The 22497-nt window shown below is 41.6% G+C and overlaps 5 protein-coding genes and 4 non-coding genes across 9 annotated transcripts; 5 read left to right on the forward strand and 4 right to left on the reverse strand.

The window, feature by feature from the left end:
* Nucleotides 1-112: 112 nt before the first annotated feature.
* trnav-aac lies at nucleotides 113-185 on the reverse strand. Its single transcript has one exon. It is a non-coding gene; the product is annotated as a tRNA-Val (tRNA).
* A 269-nt stretch (nucleotides 186-454) lies between these two features.
* On the forward strand, nucleotides 455-527 carry trnav-cac. The gene has a single exon. It is a non-coding gene; the product is annotated as a tRNA-Val (tRNA).
* A 6394-nt stretch (nucleotides 528-6921) lies between these two features.
* Nucleotides 6922-7486, forward strand: LOC119894757 (histone H2B 1/2-like). The gene has a single exon (XM_038707423.1). It carries the CDS (start codon nucleotides 6954-6956, stop codon nucleotides 7326-7328), a length of 375 nt encoding a protein of 124 aa, XP_038563351.1. The 5' UTR covers nucleotides 6922-6953; the 3' UTR covers nucleotides 7329-7486.
* Nucleotides 7487-8677: 1191 nt separating this feature from the next.
* trnav-cac lies at nucleotides 8678-8750 on the reverse strand. Its single transcript has one exon. It is a non-coding gene; the product is annotated as a tRNA-Val (tRNA).
* A 3503-nt stretch (nucleotides 8751-12253) lies between these two features.
* On the reverse strand, nucleotides 12254-13036 carry LOC119895769 (histone H3). Its single transcript, XM_038709072.1, has one exon. The coding sequence runs from the start codon at nucleotides 13011-13013 to the stop codon at nucleotides 12603-12605; it is 411 nt and encodes a 136-aa protein (XP_038565000.1). The 5' UTR covers nucleotides 13014-13036; the 3' UTR covers nucleotides 12254-12602.
* A 284-nt stretch (nucleotides 13037-13320) lies between these two features.
* On the forward strand, nucleotides 13321-14145 carry LOC119895770 (histone H2A-like). The gene has a single exon (XM_038709073.1). It carries the CDS (start codon nucleotides 13356-13358, stop codon nucleotides 13737-13739), a length of 384 nt encoding a protein of 127 aa, XP_038565001.1. The 5' UTR covers nucleotides 13321-13355; the 3' UTR covers nucleotides 13740-14145.
* A 4450-nt stretch (nucleotides 14146-18595) lies between these two features.
* LOC119895771 (histone H4) lies at nucleotides 18596-19153 on the forward strand. Its single transcript, XM_038709074.1, has one exon. It carries the CDS (start codon nucleotides 18625-18627, stop codon nucleotides 18934-18936), a length of 312 nt encoding a protein of 103 aa, XP_038565002.1. The 5' UTR covers nucleotides 18596-18624; the 3' UTR covers nucleotides 18937-19153.
* Nucleotides 19154-19845: 692 nt separating this feature from the next.
* LOC119895772 (histone H2B 1/2-like) lies at nucleotides 19846-20683 on the forward strand. The gene has a single exon (XM_038709075.1). The coding sequence runs from the start codon at nucleotides 19878-19880 to the stop codon at nucleotides 20247-20249; it is 372 nt and encodes a 123-aa protein (XP_038565003.1). The 5' UTR covers nucleotides 19846-19877; the 3' UTR covers nucleotides 20250-20683.
* A 1496-nt stretch (nucleotides 20684-22179) lies between these two features.
* Nucleotides 22180-22252, reverse strand: trnav-cac. The gene has a single exon. It is a non-coding gene; the product is annotated as a tRNA-Val (tRNA).
* Nucleotides 22253-22497: the final 245 nt, after the last annotated feature.

Here is a 22497-nt window from a genome sequence, read left to right on the forward strand (position 1 = left end):
TGCTAAGCTAACGGCTGGCTCTCAGGACGGACTGGGTCCAGCTGCAGCCTGCAGACAAACGTGACGGAAGCTGAACTTCCATATGTGGTTTGTCCCAGAAGGAACTAAAACGTGTTTCCGCCCGGTCTCGAACCGGGGACCTTTCGCGTGTTAGGCGAACGTGATAACCACTACACTACGGAAACTGATTCTAACGCTGCTTTTAGCGAAATATATAAATATTATCATCATCTTCCTGCAGAACTACAGACTCTTTATAGGACGAGTGTTTTCGGTTTGTGTTTGACAGTTTAAACTTTTAGCTGCGCTAAATTGCGGTGTTATTAACGCACATCCGGTTTGAAACATTTAACCTTCACATTAAAACACAATGTAACATGTCAGTGTTCCGGTATAAACAGTGATGAAGAGGTGAAGGATCTAATCTCTTCTTCCCCAATGCTCCTTCGTGGTAGTTTCCGTAGTGTAGTGGTTATCACGTTCGCCTCACACGCGAAAGGTCCCCGGTTCGAAACCGGGCGGAAACATTCGTTTTGTTTCTGAATCGAAGCTTTTTAAAATTAATTTACCTAATAAAAAATCCAGTTGAAGTGACACAGCAGCAGCTGCTCTGTTCACCTGAGGCAGAAAAACCACCGGGCTCCTCTTCATCACTGAGGCGGTGGCTCCATCTTGTGGCTGAGTCGCGGTACTGACTTCCTGTGTTACAGTTGCACACATTGCACATCAAGGCATAAAGGAATAGAAATAATAATAGAAAGAAGTTAGATATAGAAATATAGAAATATAAGGTAATAAATATAAAATATAAATGAGTGTGGATATGTACAATATTTACATTATTAAAGAAGTGTAATGGATGGCCCAGTCCCAGAGTCCCCCTCACAAACTCTCTGACCTTGAGGCGCGTTCCTCTGTCAAATCTGTTTCTTATTTTTTTATTTCTTTATTTAGGTGTAAAATTTACAACAATCTGTGTAGAAAAGTGTCAGTGCTAACAGGACGACAAAAGCAACTTTAGGGAGAAGAAAATAAATTAAAGTTAAATTATGATAATGAAAAATGATAATAGGTAATACATAAAATAACAGAGGATAAAGAAACAGTAATAAAACAACATTTAAGGGGCTTCAGTTAATTTTAAGGCATCAATAAAATTAAGGCGTTCGTTTGCTGTTTTCTTCTTCATGAACAACAGGGACTTGTTGAAGACATAAATAGAGGCTGTTTTTATACATTTACATTTGTGGATGAAAAATTTATAAAAAGATAATTAAAGTGTTTAAAAGCAGATCATAGTTTTTGTCCTTCTTTATAATTCCAAATGTTATCTGTAGTGAAAGTGAGACTGGAGAAGAGGCTCCAGCCAATCGTACGTGACTCCAGAATGTGTAACTGTGAAAAGAAGAACAGACGTGTCCTCATCTCAGAACATACATGGAGCCAAGTTAAATCTACGTGAGAGGAGTTCTCTTGAAGGATATATGTCATTACATAGTTTCTTCAGAGAAGCAGCATTTGGGGTGTGTTGCACTGGGTATGAAGTCAGAGGGAAGAGATCAGGAAGGAGAGGGGGGTTGAACATATGAGGTAGTTTAAAGGACAGGTGGGACGCTTTGGACGACCACATCGTAATGTTTACGATTGCACTAGAAATGAAAGATAAGATAAAACATTTCCATAGTTGTCTAGTAAATGTTTTCCATGAAAAACAGACTTATTTTTAAAGAGAATAAATCTGCCAATCCAGACAATTTTAGAAAGTTTTGGAACATCAAAGTCACAGCGTAAAGGAAAATCAATACCTGCAATTTTTTAAACAATTCCCTGGAGACACAATACCAGAAGCTTCTACTTCAGATGTCAGGGTTTTCTTTTCCAGATGTAATCAAAGTTTAATGTATAGATGGTTTTGGCACAGAGCAGGCTGGGTGAATGCATCAGGAAAGGCTTTCCATTTTGGTTATAAATGCGACCAAACAGAGGAAGATCTCTATTTAACCATCTGTCTAATCTTGATTTACATTCATCCATTTTAGTATCTTTGGTTATATGTATACCCGAGTGTGTTAATAAAGCTGATTCTGATTAACTGCTCAATATCTGAGTTTTTGATGAGGATTGACAGCCTTTCAGCTGCAGTTCTGAAGAGTGAGACGTTGCAGCCTTGTTTTATAGCTCTGTGGATAGTGAAGCGAGGCGTGGTGCCACCTGAGAGATGCTGAGCTGTTGGTGTCCTTATAAAAACACAGAGTTCCAGAGCCTTAAAAATAAAGAGAATAAAGCCTTTACATGCTCATATTCAAGCCGAATGTTATTGTGTATTACTTAAATCCTGATCGAGTGTCACTTATTATTTGAGGAAAAGCTTTTCAAGACCATTTGAAAATATGTGTGAAGGCTCCATTTGCTTTTCTTGTATACATATTATCTAATTTGGATAATATTGGATTTGGAAAAAGAGAGTGAAAAGTTTCTTATTCTGATTTTTAAATAATCCCATTTAGAGCTAGAAGATAGAAGGTTGGAGTCTTGAGCAGTTTCATAAATTATGTCTTGAAGCCCTTGGCGATGCGTTTGGGACTGTAACAGGCTGGCACTGAGTTTCCAGTGACCCTCGTTTCGTTTGTGATTATTACTGGTTCTAAGGTGAGACTGATGAAGCAGTGGTTGGATAGAGGAGCAGAAGATAATAAGTCTTTTACACTGTCAGAGATCAACCAAAAGTCAATCCTTGATTTGACTGAACCATCAGGCTTAAACCAAGAGAGGATTTTAAGTTGGGGTGTATAAAGTGCCACGGGTCTGACAGAGAGCTGCAGGGTTCTAGTGATGGTCATGGTCTAACCAGTCATTAAATACCATACTGAAGTCTCGGAGGAGGACGGCTGTACCTGCAGAACGATAAGTAAATTAAACTTGATCACCCCCTTGATTGGACCAAAATCGTGAGTCTCTTGTCTCTTGGGTGTTTCTGGCTCTTACAGAAGAGAAAAACTGCCTTTCGTTTGATGCTGTCTCTCGCATTGAACATCATGAAACAGAAATTAGAATCAACAGAGAACATTAAACAGGAAATGGTTCTGCAACTTCTTCACTAACTATTAGAATCATGTCCGTGATATTCCCGTCCTTCCACTCTTTCTTCCAGCATCTGTTATCTCGTTTCTTTCCACTGCTCCAAGGAAAACAGAGCTAGATTTCTATCCCAGAGATCAGCCTCCACCCTTCTGTTGTTTCTGGATGCTTTATTATTTCTGCCAGAATCTGTTGAAACCATTTACCACAGCTTATTTATTATCTCCTCATTTTCAATCTAATATTCCAGGTAACTTGTATTTTTAGTTTTAGTTCCATTTCTAATAAAACTATTTAGAATATTCCAGAAACCGTTCATATTATTTTTATTCTTCTCTAATATTTTATTATAGTAAACTTTCTTTAATATTCTTCTACTTTTTCTCTTTATTTCCTGTTTCTGGGGGACGAGACTTAATGAAAAGTCTATAAAGTCTGTTTTTCTTTCTGCAGGCATTTATTAAACCCTCAGTGATCCACGGACTATTTGTTTGCTTCAGTCTGTCACTGGATTGTTTTACAGTTTCTGTCACACAGGGATGTAAAAATCTTTAGAAATCCATTGGAAGCTTTGTCAGTATCATCTTCCTCAGAAACTATTTTCCACTTCAGTTTCAGTAATTCTTTCTTAAATGCATTTCTGTTTTCTGCAGTTCTTCCTCTTTTGGATTTCAGATGACTAATATCCTCAGGTTTCCTATAATTACTGTCATTTGATGCTTTTTAAGATTTAATAGCTCGATGTTTTAATCTCCACATATGAACAGAATCTTTTTTTTCCATAAATATTTGGCTCTTTCATCCAGAAGTTCTGTATATTCAGCTCACAACAATGTTTTTTGTCCTTTCCATCCAGATTTCTACTGTCATCCGTTCCAGCAGCTCATGACCAGCTGCTGTCATGCTCTCCACCACCTTATAATTCCCTCTTTCCTCCACGTACGCTGCCACACCTCCTCCACTTCTATCCACTCTGTTTTTAGAGTTCAGAGCATCAGTCTCAAGCTGCACACCTTTCTCAGTGCTGATCCATCCTTCTTGAAATGTCTTAAATCTTCTATAATGCTGTGGAAGTTGGTTTATAGGTCTTGCTGTTAAAGTGGATGTTGAGCTCTTGTGCTCCTCTTTGCAACAGCTCCTTTGTCCTTTTACCGCCACTTCCAATAAAAAATATAACCCCTCCCATTGGTCATTATTTCGCGGGCAGGTTTATTACTGTAAACTGATTTACAGTAGAGAAGAATTACAGTAGGGAGGAAGTATTTTCCCATAATCCTTTGCTGTTTACAGTAATCTACTGTAAAGTATATACACAGTATTTTACTGCACCCATTACAGTAAAATACTGTTCAAAATACAAAAATCAGCTACAGTCTACTAGATGATAAAAATGTTGTATTATTTGGAAAATTTCAGGTTTAATGACATTTTGTTCCTGAAATCCAGCCTTCTGTAAAAATAATCTGATCGGATTTTGGCTGTCGGATTGGATCAAATCTGGAAATGGGGTTGTTCAAAAGAAGAAATGGATTCTGAAATCGGATCAGGTCACCTGATCCAGTCCTGGTGTTGATCTGGATCCAAACCTTCAGTTTGTGTTGTTCAAAACTTTTCAGTAGGACTGGAAAACATCTGGATTATCCTGAACAGAAGGCTGGAATAAAATAAATAATCCCCCAAACAGCTTCAATATCAAACTAAAATAATTTAATGTCAACGGTCACTTCTCACTGAACGATACTTACAAAAGCAGGATGATGGGAGGTGAACCATTCAGAAGCAGTTTGTAACATCTGCTTCCCTTCCTGCAGGTCCAGTCAGTCCCTCAGTCTGAGATCAGCCTCCTGGAAGCTACAAGCTGCTCTCTGAACTCTGAGCGAGCTTTATTTTAACTGTTGAACAGCACAGGCTCAGATTCTCCACAGTCTATCTGTGACACACTTTGTTGTGGCTCTGGCTGTTTAAAGACATTGATAACTGAAGGAAATGTTGGTCTTGTTTTATTGTGCGTTTCCTGGCTCTTCAAATTAAAGTCCCCACGCCGGCTGTTCCGCCTGTTGGTCTCTATATAAATTAACGGCCTACGTTCTGATCTGTGGTCCCGTTTAGAGCTCTGGAAATCCAGATGTGGTCATCCTGGAAAGCTTGTATCCAATCCAGTGTTGCTTTGAAAAACCGGCACAAAGGTAAGAAGGGTTACGTGATCCTGGACAGCAAAACACGGGATCTCCAAATCCAGATCGTTCGGATCCAGATTAAACTCTTTGAACAACTGGGCCCTGGTTCCCAGTCACTTCTTCATTTAGTGCCACAGACTGGAATCAACATATTGTCATGCAGAGTCCAGAGGTAATGAAATGTAGTCGGCATCTAACCGCATGTGCAGAAATAGTGTTTTTACAGGTGAGTGCAGTAATGCTGTATTTTACAATATGACCAGCGGAGTCACTGATATTATCCAGAATATAAACGTTGGACACAGTTAGAATGGAGAGCAAATGCAAAGATGTAGAGTACGAACAACATCTATGAACAGGCAGAGTTCAGCAACGCACGTACTCGCCAGGTTATAAATACAGTAAGTTACTGGTCTAAATGTCAGGGTGAGTGCATTTTATTCTTTATTACAAAGTGGAGAACTTTAATTTCACTCTCATGTTACCTGTAAACTTCATGAATCTTCAATCAGAAGATTAATCTCAAATGATTTGACCCCAAACTTCTGCTGTTGTTGTTTTTACACATGTGATCAACATCTTCAAACTGATTGATGAAAATAAATTGCAGCTAGTTAAAAAACATTTGATGATTCAGTTTCTCACGTGAAGATTTGCTGCTTTTTAATTGATTAATTTTACTTTATTTTTAGTAACTTTCATCTTTGGACCTAACGAGCGCTGTGAAGGCGTCACTTTGGGCTCTGGGTAACTGTGACGGCAGAATCTTTACAAACCAAACAGTGATGGAGGAAATAATCAGCAGGTTGATCCAGAATGAACAGAATCATCAGCTGCAGATGCTTTTACTTAATGAAAGCATCTGAATATTTCATTAATACCCTGTTGAATCTGTGTTATATTTGTTGTTTGACCTTCGCGTCTTTCTTCACTTCTCTCAGAGGAAAGTTTAAGGAACAAAATGATGATTCTGCTTCAATCTGTCAATTTTCAGATTATTTTACAAGTATTAGGATATTACCAGACTTTTATAAAACAATCTTGAATAATATATTTAAACATTATAATTTGTCTTTTTAATACGAAGTGCATCAACCTCACATGGAGAAATTAAATATTTGTTTTTCATTTTCCATGTAAAAGTTGGACTGCTCTTTTTAAAACTCCATATTGAATCATTTATGGATGGAAAGTTTGGTTTCTAGAGCACAATGTTAGTCCATAATGTTCATGTGATAAACCTGACGTGTGTCCTGGATGTCGAATCGTTAGACCAGTTTACACACTGAGCTTTAAATATCTTTTATCATTTTATCTGTATGTGGAAACAGGGTATATATTTATGTTTATTTAGATAAACTGTTCTGTAAATGTTTGGACATTTGGTAAATTATCACAGTAAAACCGACAACCAATCTGACTTTTATGCAAATCAGCGCATATTGAATGAGGAAATGCCTCATTTGCATATTAGAAAATAATAATAAAATTTTCATCTCTGTCCGTTTCCTGTCAGCCTGAAAAAAACCTGTTTGACGTCTGGCTTTAACGGTTTCTGGGATCGCGCATGCTCAGTCTCGTTTAAATCTCAGCCAATCCTGCACGAGGGACAGCGCAGTCTCATTTGCATACAGCTCATTTAAGCGTTGAGCCTGCGCTCCGCTGGTCACTCGTCGACTTTTCCTCCAGAAGTTGAAGATGCCTGATCCGGTTAAGGCTCCGAAGAAGGGCTCAAAGAAAGCCGTCTCTAAGAGCGTCTCCAAGACCGGCAAGAAGAAGAAGAGGAAGACCAGGAAGGAGAGCTACGCCATCTACGTGTACAAGGTCCTGAAGCAGGTCCACCCCGACACCGGCATCTCGTCCAAGGCCATGCTGATCATGAACTCGTTCGTGAGCGACATCTTTGAGCGCATCGCCGGCGAGTCCTCCCGTCTGGCTCACTACAACAAGCGCTCCACCATCACCTCCAGGGAGATCCAGACCGCCGTCCGCCTGCTGCTGCCCGGTGAGCTGGCCAAGCACGCCGTGTCTGAAGGCACCAAGGCCGTGACCAAGTACACCAGCTCCAAGTAAACCCGCTGTTACACCAGCAACACAAAGGCCCTTTTCAGGGCCCCCACTGCTTCAACTCAGAGCTGCCTTCCTCACTTATTAACTACAGCTGATGTCTCTCACTAAACCTCCATGTTCCTCTCTATGCAACACAGAAGTGAGGTCAGACCCCCCCCCTCAGCTCATTGGCTGTTTTCTGACAGAACATTAGTTTATTGGGGTTTCTGTTTTTAAGAAGGCCAAGTTTTAGGCAATAAAGTAAAATAAACAGCCACAGTTTATATTACATTTCCCCCCCCCCCCCCATGGTGTAAATTACAGATAAAATAAACTACAGCTAGCTGGTTAAAAGCAGAATTATAAATGTTATTTTGGCATTTTTATCCCAAATATACTAATCCAGCATTTTACTACTTTAACAGAAAACTATAAAAATCTTTCTAAGAGAACTTCAGGCTCCCCTGACTGTAAACATACAGATATATATAAATAGAACACACAAAAAATTATACCTAATTATTAAAAATATTTTGATGAAACAGGATATTTTTAGTTCAGGGACAGATTTTGTGTTTTTGTTAGAATTACTGTGTGGGGGGGGTCTTACCCCTTTTTACCCCTTGTTACCGTACTTCCGTTTTTAATTTACAGAATTTGGTGAAAAATATCCACAGGAACAGACGTGAATGCTCAGGAAGTTCCCCGTAATGAACGCACTGACGATGATCTTAAAGCAAAGCAACGTTTGGTACAGCGGCTGCTCTGAATGTCATCGTTTTGCATTCAGAGGATTTTGAATGTCGGTCATATTTTAAGTTTATGTATCATAAAGCAAGGACTCGTACAACAACTGCAGGATCCTCAACAATAAGTACAGCAGCTGTAATCAGAAGGCTGCTCTGACTTTCTAACAGCTTTGAATGTCTGTTCTTCATAAAGAAAAGGACTTTACAACAATAACTGCAGGATCCTGAGCAATAAGGACGCCAACAACAACTCTTCTGTCTTTCTTGTTACTCTCGACTTAGATTCTGTTGTCAGAAGAGGGTCAAGGGTCGAATTAAATGTTGTAGACCTCAGATGTGATGGAGGTTCGTGTTGCGTTTTTGATCAGATCTGAGACTTTTCCTCGTTCAGTCGAGGAAATGTTCACCTCGTCGGGGAATTGAACTCCGGTCGTCCGCGTGACAGGCGGAGATATTGTCCACTATAGAGCGAGGAGCGTTTCTGAGGGCCTCGACACATAATGTGTTTTCAGAGTTTCCCTTCAGTCAGCTGCAGTTTAGACCACAAGGTGGCGCTGTTTGTTTGTTGACCTGCTGGAGAACGATGATGAAGTTGTGTGTGGAGCGGAAGCGAAAAGTCAACAATGTTTCCGCCCGGTTTCGAACCGGGGACCTTTCGCGTGTGAGGCGAACGTGATAACCACTACACTACGGAAACCCGGTGTAGGTGATGCGTTCAGGAACACACAGGAAAATTGATCAAAACAAACTAAAATACACTCATTGAAAAATGCTTTTTACCCAGGAGAGCTGAGTGAGCTCAGGCCGGAGCGAGCAGGTGGTGAACAGCTGTTCGGAGAGCTTTTAGGGAGCACGCTCATGTAACGTTAGGGGTCATGTTAGTCGGAAAGACCCAAGTAGGGGTCGGCTGCTCGGCCGGTGGGGTTTGAATAGGTTTATAATACAATTGTACAAAATCAAATAAATGCAACATAATAACTCAAAGTTCAGCAGTAACTCTGTGTTCCTGAACGTGACCCTCACTATCAGCTCATTGTTAAATCTTTGTTGAGTTTACCCAACTTAAAAGGTTTGCTAGTTTCAGTTTTATTTTTTAAAATGCTCAGTGTAGTAAATAACCCCAATTTAACTCCATTTTTATTCACTTTCTTTCACCTACCTCACTTCCTTTCCTTTCTTTCTCATCACTGATTGGCTCCTGCTGTCACCTTTCATTCCTCCTCACCTGAGAGAGTTCACCTGGTCACGCTTCATTTAAGGACTGCACTCCCTTTCACCTCCACATGGGGCGGCAGTTCTGATAAGAGAAGTTTGATTTACTCTTTACTTTATGAGAAACTTAAATCTTTATCTTTGCTTATTTCCTTGAGATGGACGTGTGAGTTTAGTTCCTAATCATATGTTTGCTTTCTTTCAGACTGAACAACTAAACAATTAAATGCATTTACACTAATATTAGTTTATTTTAGTTAGATTTGCAAACTGCCACTATAGTTTCAGCTATTGTTCTTTTTTAAACGCTTTCATTTTATTTCAGTTAATGTTTTTTCACACCTAGTTTTTGTTAACGATTATAAACCTGGTCACAACACTGCACATACGCAAGAAAAACCAATTTGTGTTCTTCATCAAATACAACTCTAATGGCTGTAACGAGAAGTGCTTGAGAGAACTGTAGAAAGTCTGTCCAGTCATTGATGAGCGAGTTTGAAAATGCTAAACGTGTTTAAAGCTGTAGACGCACCTTTCAAAATGAACAAATACTTTTCAGAAACATTTGATCTTGTGAAGGCAAAACAAATATTTCTTGGTCATAGACACTGCAAGAAAGCAAGGACGAGTAAAACAAGTGTCAACGTATCTCAGCACGTGAGAATGTTTATTCAGGAGTGAACAAATGCAAAAACTTTACCTTCAGAGTAAGAAGCAAGGAAGGAAGGAAGTGAAGACCCTTGTATCTGCACACTCGGCATCCGCCTTAATATTCTGTTAAAGTTTTTTAAAATATTGAGACAGATGTTTTGAGAATTTGAGACGCTGGAAACAGCTTTTAAAATACTGATCAGTCATCACAAAAAACTTTACTGGGATTGGTGCTTGTGTAGTTTTTGAACCAGCGATGGATTCAGAATTCAAAACAACGCACACCTGATGGAAACCAGACTACCGAACAGTGTCACAATAACTTTAGTAAATCAGAACGAGGGGAACGTGTCGCTCTCTGAAAGAGAACAAACTGGCATCTCTTCACTGCTGAGGCTCTTTCTACAACAAGGAGGAGAAACTAGTTCAAATCGGTGTATTAGTAGTTAGATTATTATAATGACGTTAGATAAAAAGTTCAGTTTTAATCTAATAGCATTCTGTTAGTATGTTAATATATAAATTATATAGGCTATTGTCATTTTATGTAATAGTACACTGTACCACTAGAATAAAATGAATTCCAGTTGGACAAAACAGCTGTTTCATTAAATCCTTGTGCAGGAAAAATGGCCTACTTGATCAGTTAATGCTAATAATGTTAACATGTTAATAATCAGCAGCAATCATGCAGAAGGAGTTTAAAAGTTTACTGTAGCGCGTCCCTGTGTCTTGACTGCAGACAGTTTAGCCATCCATTCCCCATGTGGATATGCAGAGACAAGTTCTGTCACTTTTGCATGGTTGACAAAACAGTTTACGATGAAGATGAAGTTGAGAAGCGCACCAGAGGAAATTACCAGCAGCGACTCGGACTTCATGATCCAAGCTCAACTGGGATTAAAGAGGACTCTTGTTTGAATGAGCTGACGTACTTTCATGTTACAGAGAACACATGCGTTGACATTATGCACGATATCCTTGAGGGCGCAGCCCCTTTGGAGAAAATCTTTTGACCCTAGAACTGCTGAATCAAAGGATTTCCAGTTTCGACTATGGAAATGTGAAAAATAAGCCAAATGCAATCCTCGAGTTGAGAACTTGTGAAAATGCAGTAAAACAAACTGCATCACTAACGTGGTGCCTCTTGCAGGTTGTGTTTGGACCCATTTCTCAGCTGCGGTGCATGAATGAGATTTGAATCCATAAAAAAAAGACGTGCTCATGTTGTTGGAAACTTCAGAAATATTTCTAAAACACTGAGTTACAAACGTCAAGTTCAGCAAACGTATAGCTTCGAGTTAGGTGACCCTCTTTCTGAGAAAACGAGAGTTATAAATGCAACAATCTGAGATCAACCTATGATGATGTTGCCAACACTCTTGGTCACTCGGCCAGACTTACAGAACTGTTCTGCCACTTAAAGTAGACGACAAAGGAGAAATAACTGGTGCTGAATCCTTTCTAATATCTGTAAGACAGTAAAGAACTCTGATGAGCATTTTTGTGCCTGTGCTATAAAAAAAGTAAAGAATTTGAAATGATCCAGCTGTCTGATGCATAATGACAATCACTACAGATGAACTTTAAACCCGAGGATTGTTTAGTTCTCAGGAAGGCAGATGGTCCTTGTTGTCTTTGAACGTGTAATGAATCCACTAATTTGCCTTCAGACAAATGTAACTTCTCCAGTGAATTTAACTGAAAATTTAAAGATCAGATTCTAAAGGTTTTATTGTACATGTATTTAAAATGTCTTTGCACTATTAGCAGCCCAGCGGTTGTAACTGATGCTGGAAACACTTCCCATGTACTGTAACGCTACCGTTAGGATGTAGTCATCTAAATCATCGCATGCTTTTGCTATTTATTGGATTTTTTATTGCATCCCAAATCAAAAGCTCAGGTAAACTTTTTGTTATACGAACGCGTCGAGTTGAGAGGAAACATTTTGTTGTGCTCATGTATTCTGCAGCCTGTCGATATTTCACATATCTTTCTCTCCATTAGTTCCTGGCAACAACATTTACTTGTGTTACACGTTTGTTTGCAGTTTTCGGTGCGTTAAATGACCCGACACAACTTGTGTTAAAAAAGTTTCCACATCTCGACACTGTGCGTCTTGTCCCTGAACACACTCAGTACATGTGTTTAAATTCTGCACGTGTTGTTTTTAACACGTCTCTTTTTGGAGTGTACTACAAAAAGGTGTTGCTCCTGGTGTTGTTACACCTGTACCCGGTCTCCCCCACTGAAGCTTTCATCAGGGGCCCTTCTGCAGGTCGGACAGGAAGCTGGATTCTCACTAAATCAGAACAATTATTGGTTTCAGTTTGATGCAGTAAAAATGTAGTTTATTAGTCGTGTTCTCTCTTTCAGGAGTCCTCTAATACAGTTTGTTCAGTTTTTATATTTAATTAACTTGTAGTAGCCAGTTATTACTTTAACACTTTGATTCTAAGAGAAATCTTGAAAATGAAGCAAATCATTTGTTCAAAACAAGAAGTTTCCAATATTGTAAGCAGCCTGATGTGAAGAAGACCCATTTTCTTGCTGTGATGTGATCATCAGTGTTTGATTGAACTGTAATATATGATTGTTCTCATGATCAGAGGAAGGAGCTCTTGAGCTTTAGTGAGGAGGCTCTTAAAAGAGCCGTTGTGGTGTAAAGAGGTGTGGGGGGGGTTTAAGCCCTCTCTCCGCGGATGCGTCGGGCCAGCTGGATGTCTTTGGGCATGATGGTGACCCTCTTGGCGTGGATGGCGCACAGGTTGGTGTCCTCGAAGAGGCCGACCAGGTAAGCCTCGCTGGCCTCCTGCAGAGCCATGACGGCGGAGCTCTGGAAGCGCAGGTCGGTCTTGAAGTCCTGAGCGATCTCCCTCACCAGGCGCTGGAAGGGCAGCTTGCGGATCAGCAGCTCGGTGGACTTCTGGTAGCGGCGGATCTCTCGGAGAGCCACGGTACCGGGCCTGTAGCGGTGGGGCTTCTTCACTCCGCCGGTGGCCGGGGCGCTCTTACGGGCAGCCTTGGTGGCCAGCTGCTTCCTGGGAGCTTTTCCTCCGGTGGATTTACGCGCGGTCTGCTTGGTTCTGGCCATTTCAGTGTCGTTTCTCTCAACAGGAGCAAAGTGTAGTGAAGAGAGGAGCCGCGCTGCTCTTAAACTGCGGGACCGGCTGCGAAGCGGTGACGCTGCTTCAGACCTCCGGCTCCTGATTGGTGAGGGGCCCCTGCTGGAGCTCAGCACCGCCTAGAGGAGCGACCCACCGCCTGAATCTCCGCCGCTTATTGGCGGAAAATCCGTTCAAACTTTCCGCCTAAACGCAGATCGGGCCGCCCTCTGCAGGAAGAACCGACCCGCGCGCTGCGCGGACATATAAAGGAGGGTTTTGGCTGCCGGGGCCACATTTTCTTTGAGTCTCTACTCTAGAAAGATCTAACGATGTCTGGAAGAGGTAAAACCGGAGGCAAAGCCAGAGCAAAGGCCAAGACCCGCTCCTCCCGCGCCGGGCTGCAGTTCCCCGTCGGTCGTGTCCACAGACTGCTGCGTAAAGGAAACTACGCCCAGCGCGTCGGTGCCGGAGCCCCCGTGTACCTGGCGGCGGTGCTGGAGTACCTGACCGCTGAGATCCTGGAGCTGGCCGGAAACGCCGCCCGCGACAACAAGAAGACCAGGATCATCCCCCGTCACCTGCAGCTGGCCGTCCGCAACGACGAGGAGCTCAACAAGCTGCTGGGCGGAGTCACCATCGCTCAGGGCGGCGTGCTGCCCAACATCCAGGCGGTCCTGCTGCCCAAGAAGACCGAGAAGCCCGCCAAGAAGTAAACAACAACAACCACAAACACAACGGCTCTTTTAAGAGCCACACATCTCAAACTGAAGGCACTTCCTGCTCTGACTTTCATGATTAAACAACCTGTTCTTCAAGTCCTAAAGCTCCATATTTTAGATCCAACAACCTTCTTGTTTTCTTCAAAGTGACCTTATATTAGAGCTACTTGCAGAACACAAAGGAGTAAAATCATTGGAGACTAAAAACCAGCTTCAACTGACTCCTTTAACTCTCCAGAGAAGTTTCTGTGAGATCATGAAAGATTAAATGCAATAAAGGGACAAAGGTTGGTGTGAAAATTGATGATGAAAGGGTTAATAACAAAGATGAAGAATAATGTTGCCTGATTAAGTTTAAAAACGGTTAAGAGAAACTCACTTTTACTGTTTTGGTGTTTCCTGTGACGTACGAGTGTACAATTATTAAAGGGCAGAACAGAAATACCACAAACTGCATCTATTGTTGTTCTAATAAAATGCTACATTTTGACATTTGTCAGGAAAAAAAACACAAGCGTACATATCTATATATGTATATCTATATAGATATACATATATAGGTATATGTATATCTATACATTACATTTATTCATTTAGCTGACGCCTTTATTCAAAGTGACTCAGCTGCTGTAAACGTCAGGTCGCCTCTGGAGCAACGAGGGGTTAAGTGTCTCGCTCAGGGACACATCGGTGGACGTGTCACAGTGGGGGATTGAACCCGGGTCCCAAAGGCATCATCTTATCCGCTGCGCCCTCAAAATAATCATCTGAATTATTAGAAATGTTCTTTATTGTCTGACTAAATGTTGGTGACAACTTGCTGCGCATCAGTCTCTCACATTCAGAGCTTGTTTGTTGCTGAATGAAGTCCAGTCTTGTGTCTTATATCACCTCCTACAGCAACACAAGTAGAAACTGTCTCTAGTAAATGAATAAATAAAACAGGAATTAGATGTTGGGCTGTCTGATCTCCAGTGTTCATTTATTAGAAAATTTAAAATGACTTTATATTACTGTTTTTTCCATCCTCTTAAATCCTAATATAACGATCGCTGCATCATGTGCTGTTAGTGAGTGTGAACGGGCTCTTGGAGGAAGATGTGGTGGCTCTTAAAAGAGCCTGTCGTTGGTCTTGAAGCAGCTCACTTCTTCTTGGCTGCGGCCTTCTTCACTTTGGGCTTGGCGGCCTTCTTCACGGGGGTCTTCTTGGCTTTAGGAGCGGCTTTCTTCACCGCCTTCTTGTTGATCTTGAAGGAGCCCGAGGCCCCGGTCCCCTTGGTCTGGACCAGAGTCCCCTTCACCACCAGGCTCTTGATGGCGGTCTTGACGCGGGCCTTGTTCTTCTCCACATCGCCAGAGCCTTCTTCAGGGCTCCCTAACCTGAACCTGGCGTTCGTTAGAGCCTAAAGTTTGCAAAGGCGTCTGTCTCTACAGCTGACAGTGAACATCAGCAGTAACCAGCAGCACATGAGCGTGAGACAGCTGTGTTGGAACGTTACTGCAGTCTATAACCACACAAGCCCAAACTTCACAGCACCATCAGCAACACTTTCCCACACCTCAGACCCAACGTCCTTTTCTGCATCCGTACATGCACCGTGGACCCTGCGCCAAACACCTAGTCCCCCACGCTTTCCCAGCAGCCTCCTTCCCGAGATCAGGGCACCGAACAGTCCTTCCTCACACTTCTGGGGCAGTTTGAAGCCCAGTGTCAGTACATAACCCTCCACCTTCTCAACGCGACCCAAAGCCTCAGGAGGAAGAGAATGTCTGCATTTATAGTCAAACGTATCTCAGGACGAGGTTGATTTAAATGTTGTATATTTTCTGACTTGCAGTTTTAATAGTTGCTGTTCTTTAATATTTGAAATATTTTATATTTAATGGCACATTTGCAGCTGTTTTGAACTTTAGATGAGAATTCAGCATTCAGAGAATAGATGGTTTTAAAATAAAGGTTTGCTATCCAGCATTTATCTATTCAGTGTAAGTAAGTTAGCCAGTAGTTTAATTGTACTGCTATTAATTTGCACACATAATCCGTTTAACAATGTAACTTTGTTCAGTTTGCAAGTGAAAATGGACTGAACAAAACACGGTCTCTGCCACCTATTTCCAGGAAAACGCCTAAAATAACAAACCTAAATCAGTAACATCAACCATCAGGCCTGGATGCATAATCCTGGTCTCCTTTGAAAGGTCAGAAGCTGAGGAATATAAATCCACTGTACATTAACATGTTCATTTCACCATTACTGACTACATGGAGATGCAATACAGAAAAAATCTGATATTTTCCTCCTCGCCTGGTAAAAAAAGCTCTATTTTAATGCAATAAACTATCATGAGGTAGATTCTAATGCACCTGGAAAACAGCTGTAACTGTAAATCTGCTGAAAAGAAACTTATATACAACAGTTATTACACAATCTTTCAAAAATATAGCAGGCGAATGTTTTGGCCATATTTACTGTTTCTATGTTCACTTTTATTGGGAGTTTTCTTCAAAACATTATTTCTCTCCACACAGCCACGTTCCAAATAACACAAAACTTCCAAAACATTGAAATATTGATTTAAAAACAGTCAGTACATATGATCAAAAGCACCCCCCTGCTTTACAGGCCACAGCTTGAGAACAGGGCTGCGAGTGGCTCTTCCTCGTCGGTTGATATCCTGCATGTCTGTGTAGCTCGTACGGGTCGCCAGCAGAGGCCGATAAAGACCGCCCCCGCCAAAGCAAACTCTTCTTCTCTACTTCGATCTGACGACAGAAAGGAAACTTACGGCTTCTTCTGATGTGGACAGTCACTGATGTCCTCTCTGCTGAGAAAACAGCCTGGTCAGTCCAGCAGCCTCTCTGGGTTGGGGGGTCACTGGGAGGCTGAATCCATCCACGTTTCATCAAAACACTGCATGAATTTCACTGAAAAGATTGTGCAACATGCAGCACGCTGTTACAACATGTGGAACTCGCAAGAGTTGAACATCCATTCTTTTCAGAAGACATCTCCGTCGTCCTTTGAGTCGACCAAAAGCGCACGCCACAGCCACGCGAGCTCGGCTGCGGCGGAAGTGTTCCTGATCGTTAGTTAGGTGGCCGTTGTCAGGATAAGGCTTCATGAGCCAGCTCAGAAGGGCGTATATGCTGCATCTCCTAGAAGCATGACAGGGACTGATGTGCCACGAATGTCCTAGAAATGTAACACATCTATCTCACATACGCCTTTCTTTAGACAGGACTATGATCATGGATGTGATCGATAGATACACGCATACATATTCTGGGTTTGCGTGCAGCTTTAACAATATGAAAAGCAGTGAATCGCTGTGGTCTATATTCACCAGTTCGTTGTTCTCAGCCAGATCGTAAAGTGTGGAATTTCTCGTCGTCACGTACGCTTCCTGGCCTGCCGACACGCGCGTTGATAAACCTGCCACATACACACATGCTGTTTATTTCAAACCAGCAGAGCTTTAATGACTCCTATCTCACCTGAATGTGTTCTCTTTGATGTAATGTCTTTTTGACATAGCGTGATGTAGGCTAAACATGATGAACAAGGAAGTAGCCTATGACACAGACTACACAATACAGATTATATATATTAGTCAAACAATGTGGAAAGAAATGTTTTCAGAGCCAATGTTCAGAGAATTAAGGAAAAATCTGGAGTCAAAGTCCTTTCAGCACCACGCTGGTGCCATTTAACACCGGCTTTTAATTTGGGCAGCACTGAATACATCTCTTATTCTCCCCTTCTATCTGCTTTGACCGGAGGTTACGCCTCTTCCCTTCCCCTTCATTATCTATGCAGCAGGAGTCTTGGCTAGCGGTTTGGCTAGGTTATAAAAAGCTGTGTTACGCCTATATGAACTTTAGAGACACATTCATATAGACGCTTTCAGCGGTAACAACATAAACAAACGGTGCTGCGCGTGTGCGTCACTCTGGCCCAAACTTAACTTCCGATCCAGAACAAGTAAATAACCTTAGCTGCCAGTCGAAGAAAAGAAACGTTACTGGGCCAAACTGAAATGTGATAAGGTCACACTAGCAGACCCGTTGAAGTAAAATTTGGGACAAGAATGTTTTTCTCTGCTCTGCAATCAAATACAAGTTTTCCCATCTTAAATAGGAAAAAAAACAGAAAAATCAATCTGTGGCGGTCAGCGCTGATGATGTGGACTTCAGGCCGCATCACCTTGGCAACGCGTCCGATGCGTCTATGCTGGCGGTCAACAACAGCTTGAAGCACAACCGAGTGGCGACCTTTTCTGTTGAAGTGGCTGAAACAGCAAAAACACAAAGGATAAAAAGACGGAAGGCAGCTCCGTCTTGATTTTCAGCATGTTTTTGAAGTTTGGAAATAAAGATTTTTAATGTAAATTTAGTAACAGTAACGTTACGTTCAAACAAACAAACCTATGTAAAGTTTAAACTGGTGAGTATTTTAATACTTTTTATTCAAACTTTAAACAATAACTCTCTTTTCCATCTTGGTACAGTGTTGCTTTAAGGCAACGGACCACAAAGTACATTTATTTTGAAATTTCTTTAAATTATGTTTACTTGGTCCATTTAATGACGAAAGGGTTAATATTTCTGTGAGTAGACTATAAAAAGGTGCTGATGCAGAAATGAAAAATAAAAAACAAGCCGCCGCTGATTCTGATAAAAACAACAAAAACTAGCTGCTCAGTGTGGGCGGGGCCAAACGGGTGACTCTCCAGAGAGGGAGGGGCTTCAGGACAGCTGAGTTTGGCACCGCCCAGCGGAACTCGCGCCTTCTGTCCTCTTCTACGTCCGCAGATAAGATGTAAAAAGCGCGTGTCGCCTTTTAAGTTAATCAGTTTGTTGAACGAGTAAAGCTGAAAGATGAGCGGAAGAGGCAAAGGAGGAAAGGGACTCGGTAAAGGAGGCGCTAAGCGTCACCGGAAAGTGCTCCGTGATAACATCCAGGGAATCACCAAACCCGCCATCCGCCGTCTGGCTCGCCGCGGCGGAGTGAAGCGGATCTCCGGTCTGATCTACGAGGAGACCCGCGGGGTGCTCAAGGTCTTCCTGGAGAACGTCATCCGCGACGCCGTCACCTACACCGAGCACGCCAAGAGGAAGACCGTCACCGCCATGGACGTGGTGTACGCTCTGAAGAGGCAGGGCCGCACCCTGTACGGCTTCGGAGGCTAGACCCGGTCCAGACCCGGTCCAGACCCGCTGAAACACAAAGGCCCTTTTAAGGGCCGCACACCTCATTTAAAGAGTTAATCCTGATCTTATCAACTGCTGAACTAAACTGTCACTTACTGCAGGTTAAATCTGGCTTCTCGGGATGTTCCACTTTTACTGTTAATCACACGCATCTACTCACAAAACATTCAATGGTAAATTAAAATGTTTATTTTTTGAGTTGGCTAAAAGGTCATTATGTTGGACTCAGTAGGTTTCTACAGAATAGTACCTATTATTTAGAAATACCTACGGAATATCTTTATTGTAACCCACTTATATCCTAACTTCACATCTTGCTCCTTGTATGAACGTATCAGTACTGAATTACAGTGTGGATATGATCAATATTAGAATTACAGCCCAGCAAACTCTGTCAGGGACACATTGTGTAACTTGAGCACCTTTTTCTTCTGCTCACTTCATATCAGAGGTTAAAACTACATTTATTTGAGATCTTTATTAATAGTTACTCAGGTATTAATAGTTTTGTTATAATTTAAACCTCCCAACAGTTTTTACAAGTAGAGCTGAAATGTTTGGCTGTTTGACTATATTTATTTTATATATATTTAAACTTTTCATCTTAAACTTCTCACATGTGAGAATTTGCTGCCTTTTTCTTTATTTTAGTTATTTTTGAGGTTTGGACATGAAGCTTTGTGGCATTTCTTACTATTTTCAGAATTTTTACAAACCAAACAACCAGATTAATAAAAATAATTGCTGTTTGCAGCCGATACGGAATATTTCAAAATGAGTTTGTGGCGCATGCTCAGTCTCGTTTAAATCTCAGCCAATCCTGCACGAGGGACAGCGCAGTCTCATTTGCATACAGCTCATTTAAGCGTTGAGCCTGCGCTCCGCTGGTCACTCGTCGACTTTTCCTCCAGAAGTTGAAGATGCCTGATCCGGTTAAGGCTCCGAAGAAGGGCTCAAAGAAAGCCGTCTCTAAGAGCGTCTCCAAGACCGGCAAGAAGAAGAGGAAGACCAGGAAGGAGAGCTACGCCATCTACGTGTACAAGGTCCTGAAGCAGGTCCACCCCGACACCGGCATCTCGTCCAAGGCCATGCTGATCATGAACTCGTTCGTGAGCGACATCTTTGAGCGCATCGCCGGCGAGTCCTCCCGTCTGGCTCACTACAACAAGCGCTCCACCATCACCTCCAGGGAGATCCAGACCGCCGTCCGCCTGCTGCTGCCCGGTGAGCTGGCCAAGCACGCCGTGTCTGAAGGCACCAAGGCCGTGACCAAGTACACCAGCTCCAAGTAAACCCGCTGTTACACCAGCAACACAAAGGCCCTTTTCAGGGCCCCCACTGCTTCAACTCAGAGCTGCCTTCCTCACTTATTAACTACAGCTGATGTCTCTCACTAAACCTCCATGTTTCTCTCTATGCAACACAGAAGTGAGGTCAGACCCCCCCCCTCAGCTCATTAGCTGTTTTCTGACACAGAACATTAGTTTATTGGCTTTTTTAAGAATTCACTTTGTGTAAATAACCGATAAAATAAACTAGCTAGCTGATTATAGACCTGTTATAAAAATAAACCTGCCTGATGTTGTTTATCATTTTATCCCAAATATACTAACCCAACATTTTACTACTTAGAAACTAAAAATCTAAATATAAAAAAGCAAACTTGTTTTCAGGCTCCCCTGACTGTAAATATATATAAATTGAACACAAGAAAAAAAAAAAAAAACAAATTATAAAATATTTTGGTGAAACAGGATATTTTTAGTTCAGGGAGAGATTTTGTGTTGTTGGAATTACTGTGGGGGGGTCTTACCCCTTGTTTCCCCTTGTTGCCCTATTTCTGTTTTTAATTTACAGAATTTGGTGAAAAATATCTTTTCTGAGTCACATGTTTACCAGAAATAATTCATAAAATCAACTCAAACCGCCTTTATTTGCAAACTCATATGATGAACTGGATTCTGGATCAGATCATTACTCACCATGAGTTTTCTCTGAACCAGGAACAAAACTAAACCAGAACCTGCAGACCGAGAGGAAAAATATTACACTCGTTCTCCAAGCGTCAACTGAACTCTCTCGTTTCATTAATGTCAAGCAGTGAACCAATACATATATACATATAATAAACTCAGATTTGTAAGAATCAGTTAAATGTAGTTTGATTTACAGACACAATCCTCCTGTTTAATCAGACGGCAGCAGAATAATAAAATATAAAGTGCAGTAAACCTGCTTCTAGATGACTGTTTATTGAAAGTTTTAGGTGAACTCTTAATTAGTATTTGATAAATATGAGTGAGTTACAGCTGATGTCTCTGTTATTCATTATTTCCCTTCCAGATATTTGGTTTGTCTGTGCAGCGCTTGGGTTTAGACCAGTGGTTCTTCATGTGCACAGGATCTGTTGCATGACAGAAAAAGTTCCACAGCTGCAGGTTCTGTCACTTTTTTGTGATTGTTCCATCAACAGCAAAAACTATGAAACATCATACTGATGATGATGATATACAGATGAATTTTATAATATAAATACTCTGGTTTTAATCACCAGTGAAGTGAACTTTAATCAGTTCACTTCACTACAAGAAGTTCATCTAAACTTCAAGTCCCGAGAACAGACTAACAGACAGATAAATAATACATTTATTTATTTATTGAACTCTACAGATGAAGCAGTTGGATGTAGTCAACGCCCTTTTGATTTAGAGCTTAATCAAGCAAGGCGTAAGCTGTAGCTGCAGGTTTCATGAATAACAAACAATAAACATTATGAAACATCATCCTGATCATTTTAATCAGGACAGAAAAGTGTCTTGAGTTCAGTAAACTCAGGAGCTTCTAGTCCTCTAACTTGCTGCTCTCCTCTGGATCGGTAATCTTTAAATGTGACGGTGGCAGAATCTGAACTTCGTCTAAGAAAAGTTTCTCCCCGTCGGGGAATCGAACCCCGGTCTTCCGCGTGACAGGCGGAGATACTGTCCACTATACTAACGAGGAAGGTGCAGCAACAAGGAGCCTGGACACGTGATATCTTATAGTAGTAGTAAAAACATTTTGTTTGTCTTTCTAATCTACAAAGTTCTTCGTTTTGAATAGCCAAACCCCTGTTGCGCATGTGCAAACGGGATCTGACAGTCAGGTGACTAATTATCATGTTTTACAAAACCTGCAGACAAACGTGACGGAAGCTGAACTTCCATATATGGTTTGGCTAAAACATGTTTCCGCCCGGTTTCGAACCGGGGACCTTTCGCGTGTGAGGCGAACGTGATAACCACTACACTACGGAAACTGCTGTCCTCCTATAAGCACCTCCTTCCCATGATTCTCTACGGCAGCTCTCGTCACTGCGGGTGTCATATGGTTCAACAACAACAACAACAAGTGTGCGTGCGAGGCGTTATTTTTCGTTCCTGTCAGTTTTGACAACTCTGCCTCTGATTGGTTATTACTCGTTGGCTCCTAAACGGATCTGGTTATGATTGATTAAGATTAAGTTTTGGGCGGGGCTAGAGTTGGGGTTAGCCAATCATAGAC

The sequence above is a fragment of the Micropterus salmoides genome, unplaced genomic scaffold (assembly GCF_014851395.1).
Source record: "Micropterus salmoides isolate LMB-PRFRI ecotype aquatic unplaced genomic scaffold, ASM1485139v1 Ms_hic_scaffold_9, whole genome shotgun sequence".
Classification (NCBI taxonomy): Eukaryota; Metazoa; Chordata; class Actinopteri; order Centrarchiformes; family Centrarchidae; genus Micropterus; species Micropterus salmoides.